The 16,176-nt window shown below is 44.0% G+C and overlaps 1 protein-coding gene across 2 annotated transcripts in view; it reads right to left on the bottom strand.

Annotated features, from left to right (window-relative positions):
• The window catches only part of ADGRV1 (adhesion G protein-coupled receptor V1), a 2,479,945-nt gene that overhangs the window by 2,201,947 nt on the left and 261,822 nt on the right, over window positions 1-16,176 (bottom strand). For both annotated transcript variants that reach the window (XM_069627623.1, XM_069627624.1), the window contains exon 8: window positions 7,799-8,069. In XM_069627623.1, coding sequence (XP_069483724.1) covers window positions 7,799-8,069 — 271 coding nt within the window. The remainder of the gene's footprint in view (window positions 1-7,798; window positions 8,070-16,176) is intronic.

The following is a 16,176-nucleotide window of genomic DNA, read 5'->3' as shown; positions in this document are numbered from 1 at the left end:
CTTCCAATCCGCCCCCCCCGCTCCCATTGGTCCTCTCGGCCTTCATAACTGGTCCTTCCAGGGCAGCCTTCTGCCCGTGCAGCCCCCACGGCTAAGGGCCCCTAGGCAAAGGATGGCTCCAACAGAGGTGGCTCCAAGCAGGTGTCCACAGGGGAAGCCAGTGAAGCCTGCAGTGAACAGACACCAACAAAACTGTAAGTGTGGCATGGGTGGGGTGTAGAGCAATTACTCTACTCCAGAAAGCCCTCGCCACTCTACCTTACCTCTCCATAACGTTAACATTAACATTGAGTGTGCCCTAATGGCATCACTGTGTTAAAGTTGAACTTAGAAAGTGTGCCCTAATAGCATCACTGTGTTAAAGTTGAACTTATAAAGTGTGCACTAATAGCGTAACTATAGAAAGTATTCCAACATCATTCCACTCACAATTCAGTTCCCCAGCCGGCGACAGAGAATCCTATAGCCTATCAGGATCCTCAGAGGGATGGGCATAGAAAGTCAGCCTTCCCACTCACTTTCAAAAGACATAAAAAGAACCACTGAAAGCCAAATAGGGACTGCTCTTTCCACTTTCTTGCGAATCACTTTTCCGGACCAGACAATATCCAGAAGGACCATATCCAAAACTTAGACTCCAGATAGATTCCAGAACTTTGAAGCAGAAGGCCTACTGCAAGCTAAAAGTATTCTCAGCTGGCCTTACAATTTTGCAAACTGATTTACTCCAGACTTCCAAGGGGCACATCAGAATAAAACAGCCGGGCTGTGCTGTTTGATTCTGGCTAGAACCCAGTGCCAGAACCCAGAAAGCAGAGCTGTATCCAGAACCGCAGACCAGACCCAGACCCGACCGCTGTGCAGTGCCGATAGAAGACCAGACCGCTGTGCAGTGCCAAGAACTTTTGCCAGAACCAGAGAACCAGACCCAGAGAGCAGAGCTGACCCAGATAGCTGTAACTTCAGAACCACCCGCCGGAAGTCCAGTCCAAACATGACCAGATCTTGACGGCCTAGTTCAAATTTATAGTGTGAGTATCCCGCGAGAACTTTGCAGAACCAATCTCTTAGTTTAAAATAATCTAATTCAAACCAATTCAACCTGCCAAGAACTGCATTAGAAATCGTGTGTTCATTCTGTGATTTCAAAGCTGTGTAAGTGTCATTTGTCATTCTGAGCTTTACTTTAATTTTGAGAATCTACCTCCACTGATTTGTCTGTATCTTTTGAACCATACGTGCTAGGAACGGGATTTAACTGTCATCTTAAAGCTAAGAATCTAAGCTTTCCAACAAGCCCAGACTTTCTACTCCTTATAGTTTTTCCGTAATCGCGCTCGACGCACTCGGAAAAAGTACTGCGAATTACAATTTGACTCAAACTTCTTCACCTGTCAAAAATCGCTGTCTTTTGCTTCCATTGCTGAAATTCATTTTCAACCTGATAATCCCTCATGAATCATTGCTAGTGTTGACCTGAACTAATTCAAAGTAACTGTCACCCACCCTGAATCTCCTATAGGGAATTAAAATCATTTTTAGCATATTTTCACTTCATTGCAGATCACTTTAAAAGTATTTCTGCATGTTTTAAAAGCATACCGGTTACTCTAAGCTTGCTAGGGGGGAACTAGAATTTGTATTGCATTTGATTATATTCCTGAAAATTGTGTGCTCGCCTTCCATCTCTTTATATTGCATAGGGGGGAGTGAATTGCCACAAGGGGAAAAGTGATCATATTATCTCTTGTTGAAACCATATCAGTTTATTTCTGTGCTGCATTTTTTTCCATCATTGCGTTTCCTTGAAACTATAAAGTATTTTCAGCTACCTTATCCTTTCTATAGCAACTCCTAGGTTATTAGAAAAAGTGTGCTAGTGTAATATTATCCATTACTGATCACTGTCATATTCATCAGTGTGCTATCAAATATTAATTTATTTATAAAAGGGTGATATATATATATATATATATTGTTTAATTTGTAAAATAAATCTTTAATTTGCAAAACAAACCTACTTCTTGGCTCAATGAGGTCAGGGGGATTCAAAGAGAGGGGCGTTATACAAGGGTTTATCATCCAGATCTATGAACTTGTCACAAAAATATATAAATAAGGGCTTCCCTTAGGCATCCCAGACCAGGCATTGACTAAGTTGGAGTGCTGAATTGAAGTCACTTAACAACTAGAGGTCAGGACGTCCTCCTGCCATAATGACCCTTTTCCCCTATGAATTCCGCTGACTGCCAGATGAATTCACATTGAGCGAGCCCTACCGCCCTGCTAGCTGGACTCTTACATCAGTTGGCTGCACCCTTACATACGCTCTTTGAGGCCCTGAAACCCTCATGTTACGCACCTTCCGAGGCCCTCGTCTGCCTCCCCTGTGGGGGTTCCACACTATGTCTCCCTTAGTTCTGTTACATATTTTGGTGTCCTTTGAAATCCGCAACAAATGCCACACTTCTTTTCCAGCCGGTGGAAGTGATGTTAAAAGTTTTGAGGCCTATCAGAGAACGGCTTGCATCTTTTGTATTCAGCCATCGAATGCCAATATCCCTGGATGGGACTGAGTCAGTGGCATCCCAGGATGGACTTGAGTCTGTGGATACATGCTTGTGCATGGTAGTTGTACACTGACATACAGAAAGTCACATTCAAAGACCAGCCTTTCTTTGGCTTTCTATGGAGTGTGTATGCAGGTGCCTATTCATGAACTTTTCGGTCACATGGTGTGATGTTTCACACCGATGCTGATAATTCTCAGACAGTTCTTTGGTCATCAGTCTCCTTTTTGTTGGGTATCAGGTTATCCCTTCAAATGTTTTCTGAAAATCAAACTAAGACTGCATGACACAAAAACAAGAGTTCTTGCTTTGTTCGCCTGGTTAGAAGTTGGCTAATACAAAGGTATTACATTCTGTTAATCGAATGCTTTTTAAAAAGTGACCCCTTTATGAGTAGTATTTGACTCTCTGATGCCCACGGAGTATCACGTGACGCAAGTGATCATTATGTCCTTCTATTATTTAAGCCATTTTACATGATGAGTTATTCTCTTTCAGAAGGCCTTTGTGTTTGTTGTGCATGATTTAATGGCCATTGGGAGAGCCCTTAGAGCATATATAAGTGTTCTAGAACTTGCCACGCAGCAGAATCATCAATGAGAGAGTGGGAGTAATGGATAGTCATGAAACTGTCCTCCTTGTCTGGCTTGAAATAGCTGCAGTTTTTACCACATGAGACCATCAAATTCAATACTATGAGTACCTGCATGAGTATTGATGGGTATTGATGGCAACGCCCTTGATCCATTGGCATGAATTCTGAAACAAAAATCCCAGCTGATCAAAAAGGACAACTTAAAATCATCATGTGTCTGTGGGTTTCATGTTTGCCCAAGACTTCATGCAGTCCTCCATGTTTTGTATTCTATATATTGAACTACATGTGCCAGACTGATTGCCGAGGCCTTGCAGTCCATCAGCAAACAAACATGCCTAAAAATGCAAAGGTACAGTGTATTGCACAACTCCTGTAATTACTCGTATCTGTAGAAGGATTTATCTCCCAACACATCCTTAAACGAAAGCCCCGCCAAACAATACTGCTGTAAACATACTACCTTTCTACAACCCCAACCCAGAAATGGTGTTCAACTCGCACAGCAAATAGAAGTTTGTATTTTATTGTACCTAGTCCTTAATCTCATTATGTCCATTCTGCAATCCAAATGTTGCCCAAACCTTAATATAAAGGACACAGTAGCCAAAGCACAACTCCTTGCTATAATGTACTCCTGCAATATATTCCTGAAATTGATCTTCACAAATAATTCCAGTGCTTCCTCTATCCAGAGTTTGCCTTCTGGGAAGAGGGTACCCCCCATCGTTTGGCCTCTCCATCCCAAATCTCCACACTTACATTATGCATGTGCAACCTTCCAGATACTGGCATCATTGGGAGCCTTAAGGAAGTCAGCTGCCCTGAGTTTCCCCTACAAGTATCTGGGATCCTGTCCCTTGCGGCCTTCCCCGCATCTGCGTCTCAATTACACGGATCGCTACAAGATGGCAAGTCTTTCTTATTCCAGTGCAACGTGTCTGGAATTCACATCTAGTAGTTCTATAACTAGCTAGTACTTCTTATTATCAATGCATTGCAATCCTTCGGGACGCTCTTTAGGAGAGTGTGGGGGTGTTTGCCTGGTTCCTTCGTTCTTCCTTCTTTTGGTGTTTCTTCCTGCTCCGCCTCTTACCTTCCCCCTTCCTGTTCAGTTCAAGTCCTTCCTGCTCAGGTCGTTTCTTCCTCTTGCCTCTTTCCTATCTTTCCCTTTACCCTCTGACCGTTTATTTTAACTGCAGCTTCTTCGTTCTGATTGCCTTTCTACAAGGTTGCTTCTCACTCTTTCCCAGTATCAGTTCCTTTGAAGGTACAGCTCTCATCAGTGACCAATATTATTTGCTGTTGTAATATCACCAGAGATTTCGTTCCCTCACTTTCAAAGCAATTATGGGATCATTTTGTTGAAATGTGGTCATTGCATGCCAGGGAGCACCAACCTTAAACCTTACATGCTGCTGGGTCACCTCAAGTTTCCACTTTTACAAAACAAAATGGAGTGGAAACTGAAAGAGTAAAAACCAGGAGAAGACACCTTTTATTTTCATTGTACAGTCCATTTTGTAAATAAATGTAAATACACTTGCAAATTACTCTTCGCAGACTGCATTTATTCTTAGCAGGTGCTAAATAGAGGTGGATTCCATAGAAATCCATTTGCTTTGCCCCTACATGAAAATCTCATTCAGGCATAAAAGGAAGTGCATTTAGAAGACAGAGGAGTAAAACACAGCGCAAATGTTAATCTGTGTCCCTACTCCCCCTTTAAAGAAAAGAATAATATCCCAGAACATTTAAGTACGGTGTACATTCTTTACACCTTGCTTTTACGCCTTGGTTTACCACTCAGGCCCTTGTAAAATGACCCTCTTGGTGTTCTTCCCCCCAAGGTCCTATTCATTCACCTATGATTTTCCTCTGTGACAATGAGGTAGCTACGGGGACAGGCCTCTCTTATTATCTTATCACAAGAAAGCATCAGAAGGGAAATGAAGGAGGCTGGCCATTATCAAGTCGCAACACCAAAGATTCAAGAACTGGTGAATGTGGTTTAGAATCAGTCCAATCTCTGAACGGGGAAAAAACGACACACCATTTGCCACCGGGGAGCATCTTGGGTCTATGGTAGCCCAGTATATCTTGACAGAATTTGAATTTGTCCTGGACTAGCTTGGTACTGACTGGTTGAAGGATAGAGATGTGATGAGTATTCGATTTGGCAGAGCGGCTTGGCCTTCTTCATTAGTAACAGTGGCAGACCCCTTCCTTATTGGATAATTGTTCTGCATTGGCAGCATTAAAACTCATGATTGGCCAAACTGACTAAGTCTACTTGGTAGGAAATGATATCCTGAGTTTTTAACAAATATGCATGGATGTGCTGTTGGATGTGACAAAATGTAACAACTGAGTAGCACAGCCTGCTGCCCGCCAGGACCTCATTAAGCTAGGATTTGCGAATAGAAGTAAAGATCAAAAGAAGGAAGGACAAGTGGTTGTTAAGGCAGTTATTTGTGGAAAAACAGTCCCCAAGACCCTAGACACCAGCCCATTTCCAACAGAAGAACCCCTACAACAGAGAGCACGAAGAGATTGAATTACAGGGCTCATTAGGAATTTGGCAGTATACTGGCGGTAAATCTGCCGGAATACTGCCCAACGCAATTACCATTGCCGCAACTTGGTCCTGCGGTATTATCGCTGAATCACAAGTGGCAATGGTGGTGTAAGTCCCCATTTATCTTAGTCCATATGACTCAATGTGGCATTTTTTTTTTTGGTGTAATTATTGTGGCAGTTATTGTGCCGCGGTAATTGCACTGAAAAAGTGGGAGGGAAAAGTGAGCGCATTCACCTCCAGCTAAAAGTCCTCTGACTTTCTCCCCACAGTCATGATTGGGCGGTGCAGTAATGCGGCGGTAATAGAATTACCACTGCATTTTTGTCCGCGCTGCCCAACTCTTGATGAGGCCCGATGACTGCTCCAAGTAGGGAGCCATGTTGCTCTGCCTACACTATCCAGAACAGGGCTGTGCCCAAAGGAGGCAGGGAATCAAGCAGACCCACCGCAAAAGAGGAAGGTGGATGTGAGTCACATTCATGTTCTTTCTCGAGATCTACACACCGATAGTAAAAGGAATCATAGGTCAAACCTGTGTTTATCCTGTATATTATTTGTAGTTCACACAGGGCAGTGGCAGCCAGGATAATAGATGTTGGGGCCGGCTCCTGATATTATGCACAGGATTCACTGCATATCCTGTCAGGCACAGCTTTTGTGTTGAAATCCGTGCATGACAGATAATTCACCCAGTGCCTGCAGAGAAGAGTAGTCCTGTGGCACTATGTGGCTCAAGGTTGGCAAGCCCACACAAAGCCATGAGGTTGTCTATTTTGACGCTCCACCTTTATCGTCCTATGTTATTACTTGGCGATCTACATTTTTTCCAAGGGGGCGTTTTTACTTAAAGCCATCCTTTATTCTCCATTGCTTCCCCACTTTTCAATACAAAAAATACACATTTCAATAAACCCAATTGTTAAAAGAAGGATTTCCTTAAACTACACATCATAAAAGTGGTGGACTCTCTTACTTTTCCACCGCTGTTTAAGTTGTAACTTTTTTTCTGTGAGTACAGGATCTCTTTGACATAGTTCTCAGGTATAAAGTTTACTGGTAGGGAACCGGAATCAAGCCTCCACATCCATCCTTGATCATATACTATTCTCAGATGCAACACATGTAATCAAATTGGTCCACTCCATCCTGCTTAAGAGTTTGGTTACATGCCCTACCCATCATGTTCTGTTCTTAGACTTTACACCTAACAGTTTTCTTATCACCTTTCCAAGAAAGGGCACTTTTGGATTGGCTAATTCCTTCAAACAATAAAGCATGTAGGGAAACACCAACTTTGCTGATATCAATGGCAAATTCCCAGTAGATCGCTGCTCGGAACATTTGTGACAGATCTCATCAGCCCAGGTTTATGTTGTCCATGGACCTGAGAAGGTGTAGTCCTAGACCTCTGCTTCATGAAGAAGTTCTGAAGCTGCGTCCCCACCGTTGACCCTCCTTGTACTTGTTAAAGAGTGCCCCCCATGCAGCTTAGAGAAGTGGTTAGGTCTTCCCACTACCTTCTTCGCTTTCTTTTGGATCTTTCATGTGCAGTTTCGTAGTCCCTCTCTCTGGAAAGGTGATGCCGAGGTCCTTACCACTTGACTCTAGGTTAACACACCTCCATCTATTCTCTATGGCCTGTTATACTTGGCAGACCCCACAAGGATTATAATCTTTGTGCTTAGCCGATTTAGGTGGAGGTTGCTGTTCAAAAGGTTTTCACCTAGCTGGAACTTCCTCTGGATCATGTCACATATGCATATGAACCACGGATACTAGACTTCAAACAAAGATGCAGTAATAGATTAACTAAATAATGATATTTTGTTGTAGCTAACCATGTGTAATAACATTGAAAAGTGGACTGAACTAAGAAAATGTGCAAGATGCTTAATGTTCACACTGACAACATGGGCAGCTTTCGGAGGCCCACACCATAAATTACATTAAATATGTGCATGCTAAAGAACAGAACATGTATCTTACTTGTTTGCAAGGCCATGCCTAAAAAAATGCCATGTGAATTCCATGGTGCCTTCATAACAAACTTACGTCTGCGGGCTTCCCAACTTCAGCGCCTCCTTGAGTTGTATTTGCCAGGACCTGCAGTAGATACGCCTCTGCTTCTTCAGGAGTCTCATCACTGATGATATTCAGAAGAATGGGCATTAGCATCTCTCCTTGAGCAAAGTGTAGGACTCCAGATGCAGGCGAGATGTCTGCAGTCACAGGTGAGGGGTCTGTACTGTTGCGTGTGATAACCCAGTTCACAGAAACATTCCCATGCGTTCCGCCATTCCGTACAATTGTGATTCCTTCAAATCTGCAGTTGGGAGCAAAATCAAGGAACACAGTTACGTATTTCAGTGTCAACCTCTGCTGATAGAACCACCTCAACTTGAGAGTTGGAGTAAATCACTTCCAAACATTAGCCAGAAACTATACAACTCACCCAACATTAGGTCAAATGAACACTCAAACCACCTACCACCTATACAGCTCACATTCCTGCCACACTGGCAATTTCCAGTAGTATCCGTTCTTATTGCGTGATACATATTCATCAATCATAATATTAAGGGTGACTTGTTCAAGTGGTTTGTCTAATATCTAGGTAGAGGAGTGGAACTTGAGCATGGTTCAGAGAGTATTGGCTCGATTGCTCTGTTAGGTAATGACCACAAAACATTTTCAGTTTTTATTTTTTCAAATGACAGTTGGTTATTTTCAGATCTTAATTGAAGGTCCAGTATATCACATATTTGGAGGCCCCCTAGTTAGTAAAGGGTATACCTGCACACCTCAATGTGAGACAAGACTGGGAAAGTCACTTGTTTCATCAGCAGCCACAAAATCACTAGCAAATGTGGAGCTGTTGTGTCAGGCGTGCATCTGCAATCAGACCTGATCGAGTGTTTGTTCTTGAGTGGGGTTCCACAGAGCTCAACAGTGCCTTGCAGCCGGACTCTACAGATCCTGAACACAATTCAACCTTAGGCATGCTTGCCAGGGAATAGTCAGGTGTTCACCTTCTTTCTAACGTTGAGATGGTTTCAATGTATCTGCAGTGTGGGTGCTGTTACTGAAGAGATCAGGGATCCTGTGCCATTCCCTTTCTTTCTCGATATCATTGACAGCACCCTGCAACATTGTAAACCATGACATTAGAAGTAACCTTCATAGATTTAAGTTTGCTGTATAGAACTAGGATGTTTACCTGTGGCACCTTTGGGGCTCGTGACAGGGCAGACCCATCGGGCAACTTTGTCATTTAACAACGCATCAATTCAAGAACAGGTGGCATTGGGCTCTGTTGCCTTTGCTCATGATCTCTAGGTACGATAGCTGTCATCTACTGGGGTCCCCCTCTTTCAGAAATCGGAGTGCAGGTCTATTACTGGGGCCTGGTTCCTCTGTTACAGGGCCACGCCCAATGTATGTGGTCATTTTAAATTAAATGTGTATTAGATACAGGCGACCACCAACGTTTGCACTTAGATGCTGTGTCCCCGGCATACAATTCTAAACATTTGCAACGCGGATGCGAGAAGGAAAGAGGAAAAGTGACGTGAGCCTGCTTTTGCTCTTTCATGTTCCCCTCCATCTCTTTAAAAAGTAAACACTGGCTGGAAATCCACTTTGCAGCCCCCTCCCTCCCTTTACTAATGGGTTCCTACAGAATCCGACTGGACTGCACCAGGTTCAAAACCAAGGCGGATTCCAGAGGAATTCATTAGTTTCACAACTGCATGAAAATGTCAGGCGGGCATGAAACTAAAGCTACTGTGAAGATGGAGGAGTCATGGGCGTAATTTTAGGTGGGGAGAGGGGTGTTTGTCCCCCCCAACTTTCACGCCACACCATTTTATCCCCATTCATTTGGCTGGGGCACCTTTTCTTCAGATGTCATGTCCCCCCCCAACATTTTCAGCATAGTTACTCCACTGGGAGGAGGAATGCACTTTGGACATCGGATCTCCACTCCATGCTCATCCTCGGTCTTGTAACTGCATCAAAAAGGGGCAAAGAAGTAAATTAAGGCGTAAAAGCATTAGGCCTTGCTTGTATGCCCTAATGTATCTAATCTATCACCCATTCCTGTGTAAAAGGAGGTTGTGTGTCTGGAGTAGGCAAGAAAAAACAAAACAGTAACAAATTAAGTGTTTTGTATTAATCATAACAACATGCATTTCTTTGACCTTTCATCTGATTGTTTCTTATCGCACATGTGACATTACAGAAGATGGCAAGCCTTGGGGTTGGTTGTGCAGAGGGAATGCAACAATTTTGAGTGTATGCCTCCCATTGGTGGCAGGACAAGGACTGTTTTGCATATGGCTTGCTTCCTGATACAATGTGTAGATCAATTAAAGAGCTATCCTCCACACCAAAGCAATGGTGTGGAGGATAGCTCAGAGCAATGCCAGTGCTTATGATTAATTCAAAACCTTCCATCCATCAATTTTGGTTTTGGTGAGACTCCCTAAGTGAGAGAGGGTATGCCCAGACGTGGGCCCTTTGCTCACTGTGCCATAGAGGACTAACGTGCATATCACTGACGAGCCCCCAACAAGCCTGTTACATGTCTGCTGCTGCTATTGTTCCCATGTATAGAGGATGCAAACTAGCAGATTAGACTGAGCTGCACTCATTGGCGGCAAGACCATAACTCATGGTCATATGGTTGAATTCTATCTGCAATTGTGGAGATGGGCTACATAACAACATGATTAAGGGTTGCTCAGAGAATTAAAAGTGGTTATGAATAACTCCCACTACTCTTAAAGAAAATCGAAAAACATGAAGTATTTACTAAAACACCCATGTTGTATTTTTGTGAAGACCACAACGTATCTGCTCTCTTGTGTCGACCCGTGCCGATAGAATAGGGCTGCACTGAGTGCAGAGCAAAACTGTATGGTTGGGTAGCTGTTACGCTCACCTGGTTCCCACAGGGGCGTCGGTCGGACCCAGACAGCTGCGGTCTCCACCAACGTGATGCGTAGTGCAGAGATGACTGTTTGGACTGGCCCACTTAGTTTCGTCTGCTTGACCCGAAGAAGTATTCTCCTGCAAGTGGAGAAAGGGATTTAGCCACCCGTGGATTTTAGCAAGGACCCCCCGCTGCTCTCAATCTCCCCACTAGTCACCTCTGATATTCCCTTTTAGTAAGCTCACCTTATGTATTTAAATGATGAGCTCTCCATCCTGCGTGGCATGCAGGGGTGCGTAGATACCAGTTACTTCACTGGCTTGAAGGTACTGGAGGAGTTCCGGCTATTGACTCCTGGGCTTATAAAGTTCAAAAGAGTTCAATGTATCCGATGTTCACTCTTGCTCCATTCCTTTTTTTGAATTGCAGCTGGGTCCAAAGAATATTGCCTGGAGGTAGCTGATGGCGTTTAGGTAAGAGTCTGTATTTCCCAACACTGTCCGGTAAAAGTTGCATGAGTTTTACTTGTTGTTTTCTCTCCCTTTATAGGTGCGGCATATGAAGATGTGGCATGTTAAAGGGTAATGCCTCCGGTGGTAAATCAGGTAAGTCTATGGTAAAGAGATGATATTTGTCGGCTTCCCGGCTCACCTTGTTGTTTCTTTGGTTTTTCCCCAGATGCTGGAATTCGACGATGAAAAAGATGGAGGCAGCGCTGAATCGAAAGATGCTGTGGACTGGTGAGCATAACACAGTGCTGCAGCTGGCGATGTGACGCGTGTTGGAATAATGTTCTTTCCAGGCTCAGAGATGTGCTGGGACCCGAATCAGGTAAGGAATAGAAATGATGTTTGTGATCTAACCTTTCCTCCTTCTTTTCCCCTTTTCCTAGGAGCTCCGGATTCGAGGCGGGCTTGGCAGAAGACTGGATGCAGGCTTGCAGGCACGGTCAGCGTTACGCTGCAGAATGCAGAATAACGCGAAGCGTGTGCTGCTGATCGGCGTGGTTTAAATAGCCTCCAAAGTAGTTCCAGGTAAGAAGTTCCCCAAACCACACCCGAGTAAAAAATAGTCCCTGTGATAAAATAGTCCCATCCAGGCCTCACGTTGGCTTGGATTCATTTGCAGCATGGTCTTCATGAGGTAAGTAATGTCTATGAGCCTGGCGCCTATGGCGCCAGGACTGATTCCTATTATGAGCCTGGCACCTAAGGCGCCAAGACTGAACCCAAACAGCCCCCAGCTGGGGGCTGTTGGGGTTTTGATAAATATCTGGATGCCTGCTCCCGGGGCTGATGGACTCGATCCTCCTAAAGTTGTTCTTCCCCTTGGCCCTGGTTTGTCTGGGAAGTTCCGATGGAATTTATTCACCAACCGAGGAGCATGAACGTGGTCACTAGGTTCCCATGATCTTTCTTGAGGTCCGTAACCCTTCCAGTTGATTAAATAAAAAAGTCTAGATTTAACCATCTCAGAGTCCAGGATGTTTTTTTACCTCGAATTCAGGTTCTCCATCTATTAGGATGGGGTCAGGTGGTTTGGTTAATCTGGTCCCGGGTTGAACTGGTTTTAGAAGTGAAACATGAAAGACAGGACGAATCCGCATATTAGAGGGTCATTCTAATTTGACGGCCACCGGGTCGATAATGGCCTTAATGATATAAGGTCCCAAATATCTAGGATTAAAAGTCTGAGTTCCTTTCAGAGGTATGTGTTTGTAACCAGCCAAACTTGATCCCCAATCTGGTATGGTGGAGTCTCACTTCTATGTTGATCAGCGTTCTTCTTGTATTTCTCTTTTGCTTGTTTCAAATGTTATGTCGCCTCCTTAAAGGCTTGTGTAATAGTTGAGTGCAGATGAGTCACTGCCGGCATTTCTAAGTGCTGGGGCGAATCGAGTTCTGAGGTTCGGGGATGATGTCCATATATGGTATAAAAGAGGCTTTGTGTACTGAATGTACTGAGTTATTGTATGCGTATTCAGAAATCCATAAAATATCCTTCAAATTACTTTCGGTTTGGTGAAGCATACAACGTAGGTATTGTTCAAGAGTCTGGTTGGTCCTCTCCGTCTGACCATCGGTTTGGGGATGGTGACTTGTTGATAACCTTATGTCAATTTGCGCCATTTGACAAAAATGTTTCCAAAATTGCGAAATGAACTGACTACCTTGGTCAGAGATCAATACGGAAGGAAATCCATGTATTCGAGCAATGTTTTCAAGAAATTCCTTGGCCAAAATTGAAGCGGAAGGTAATCCTTTTAAAGGAATAAAGTGGGCCATCTTGGAAAAAAGATCCACAATAACTAGAATGGTGTTGAATCCATTACATGGAGGTAGATCTGTAATAAAGTCTAAAGACAAAGTGTGCCATGGTGTGGGTGGAGTATCTAAAGGTTGTAAAAGACCAGCTTGTTTTTTCTTCTGACTTTTATTTTGGGCGCAGATGCCACAAGACAGTACAAATGACTTTACGTCTTTTCGCCAGGTGGGCCACCAGAATTGTCTTTTAACTTTAGCTTCCGTTTTTGCGATACCTGGGTGCCCTTCTATCAAAGCATCATGGTAATTGGAGATGACTAGTTCTTGTAGTTCCTTGTGTGGTAAGAATAGACGCCCTTGATAGTAAGGTAGGTCATTGATGACTGAATAATCTGGGCCCTTTTTAACCCAGTCCTGCAGGGCTGCTGAATTGAAAAGCTGTTGGATTTTCAAATGAATATCTTCTAGAGTCTGTAGAGCAGTAATGCCAAGAATTCTTTCTTCTGAAATTATAGGTACCGGTTCCGGGTTCGAGTATGCTTCTCCCATTCCTAATCGGGATAAGGCATCTGACTTGCCATTTTTACAACCTGGTCGATAAGTGATCACGAAATCGAATTCTGCAAAGAATAATGCCCACCTAAGTTGACGTGATGATTGGGCCTTGGCTGTCTTCAAATATTGCAAATTCCTGTGATCTGTGATTACAATGTGGTATGCCTGGCACCGAGAAGATAATGCCGCCAAGCCTTGAAGGCGGATTTGATGGCTAACAGCTCTTTATCGGTAACCCATAGTTTAACTCGGGTGCCGAGAACTTTCTGGACCAAAATGCTACTGGATGAAGTTGACCGGTTTCGGGATCCTTCTGGGATAGGACAGCCCCCATGGCTAAACTGGATGCATCGGTTTCAACTATGTATGGAAGCTCGGGGCGTGGATGCCTCAAGACAGGTGCCGACGGGAATTTCAATTTGAGCTCTTGGAAGGCTTTTTCATCCTCTTCGGTCCACAAGAAGCGTTTGTTTTTTCATAAAAGTGCTGTGATGGGGTGTACAACATGTGAGAAGTCTGGAATAAATCTGCGGTAGAAATGAGCAAATCCAAGCATGCTTTGTACCCCTTTAACTGAACTGGGTGATGGCCACTTGAGAATCGCATCCACCTTTCGAGAGTCCATTCGAACTCCTTTTGGAGTCAGGATGAATCCAAGGAATTCAACTTCTGTAGCATGAAAAACACATTTTTCCAATTTTGCATATAACTTATGCTGGCGTAGTTTCTCTAGGACTGCACGAACGTGCTTAACATGGTCTGATTCTGAAGAGGAGTACACCAGAATATCGTCTATGTATACGACAACACATACGTCAATGAGTTCACGAAGGACATCGTTCATAAAATACTGGAAGGCTGCTGGTGCATTGCACAACCCGAAGGGCATCACCTGATATTCGAATAATCTGTACTTGGTGCGAAAGGCAGTCTTCCATTCATCACCTTTTTTTACACTTACCAGATGATATGCCCCTCGGAGATCCAATTTAGTGTAGATGCAAGCATCCTTTACTTGGTCTAGTAATTCGGGGATCAGAGGCAATGGGTATCGGTTCTTCACCGTGATCTGATTTAATGCACGGTAGTCTATGCACGTTCTAAGGTCACCTTCCTTTTTAGGCACAAAGAATAAAGCTGAGGATGCAGGGGACTTGGATGGACGAATGAAGCCATTAGCAAGGTATTGGTCCAAGTATTGTCGTAGGTGAAGGTTTTCGTGTTCCGTAAGGATGTAGATTCTACTGCATGGAGGTTGTGCCCCGGGTATGAGGTCGATTTGACAATCGTATGATCTGTGAGGTGGTAAGGTGTTTGCCTGTTCTTTTTGGAAAACATCCTGGAATTCTTGATATTCCTGAGGTAACTGCACAGCTGGGCTAGTGACTGTGGCCAGGCCTTTGTTCAAGGTCTTTTCCGGGTAACAGGTGTGTGCACAATCCATGAAGGTTATTCTCTTCTCTCGCCAATCAATACTAGGATTATGTGTTTCCAACCAAGGTATCCCCAGTATTATTTGGAACTGCGGGGCTTTGATTAAATCAAACACAATAGTCTCTCGATGCCCATCTTGACCCAACAGTGTCATCTCTGTAGTGGAATGAGTTACAGGCCCAGAGGCAATTTCAGTTCCATCGACTGTGGTGATGACACCCGAAGTGGTCTTTTTGCAAAGAGGTAGATTCATCCTAGAAGCCAGTTTGTGGTCCATACAGTTTCCTACGGCCCCGCTATCAATGTATGCCCTTATTGCGTACATATGTGATGGCTGCCTTGGGTTAATAAGGACCATTGGTATGATTAGGTGCGAGGTCTGAGTGTCCTTCTTTAAGCTCGGCAAGCGGACCTCTACGCTTGTCGGGCGTGGTCATTTCCCGAATCAGGCTCTGTTTGGTTTTTGTCAGCAACTCCGACTATTTTCTTGGATGGTTTTATAGGGCAATCCCGTAGAAAATGTCCTGAGGCCCCACAGTACGAACAGTTGCATCTGCCGTCTCCTTTCCCTTTCCTTTTGAGTTAAGGGTACCTTAACCCCCCTGATCTGCATAGATTCTGATGTATCTGTTCCTTTTGGGGTAACGTTGGATTTAACCAATACCCGATTCTCGAACTTAGCTCGATCAGCTTTTCTAGTCTGAAGGCGGTGGTCTAATTGGACCACTAAGTCTATATATCCTGCGCAATCCTGAGGTGGATTCACAACTTGGGCCAGAACATCTTTGAGTTCACCCCGAAGTCCATGATGAAATAATGTAATTCGTTTTGCCTCAAGCCATCCGGTTTCCACCACCAACCTATTGTAGATTGCGATATAGGTTAGCAGATCCTGGTTACTCTGTCGTAGGGATAAAAGTTCGTTATCCAGGGCCTGTCCCTTTGAATGTCTGGCGAATAGTCTTTCCATGCTTAATTGAAAACCCTGAAAATCCTGGAGAAGAGGGTCATCCTGGTTGACTAGTGGAATTGACCAATCCGCTTCGCTGCCACTAAAGTATGATAGTACAAAGGCTACTTTGGCTTGGTCGTTTGGAAAAGCTCCAGGTCTGCATAAAAAGTGCAAGCAGCATTGGTTCATGAACACGGCAAACCTTTTCGGGTCCCCAGCAAAGCGTTCGGGTGGAGCTAAAGGAATGCTCCCTGGTAGAACCACTTGCACAGGATCGCTCGATGAAACTGGG

This window comes from Ambystoma mexicanum, chromosome 6p (assembly GCF_040938575.1).
Source record: "Ambystoma mexicanum isolate Mex_15411 chromosome 6p, UKY_AmexF1_1, whole genome shotgun sequence".
Taxonomy (NCBI): Eukaryota; Metazoa; Chordata; class Amphibia; order Caudata; family Ambystomatidae; genus Ambystoma; species Ambystoma mexicanum.
This window is presented reverse-complemented; position numbering and strand designations above follow the sequence as displayed.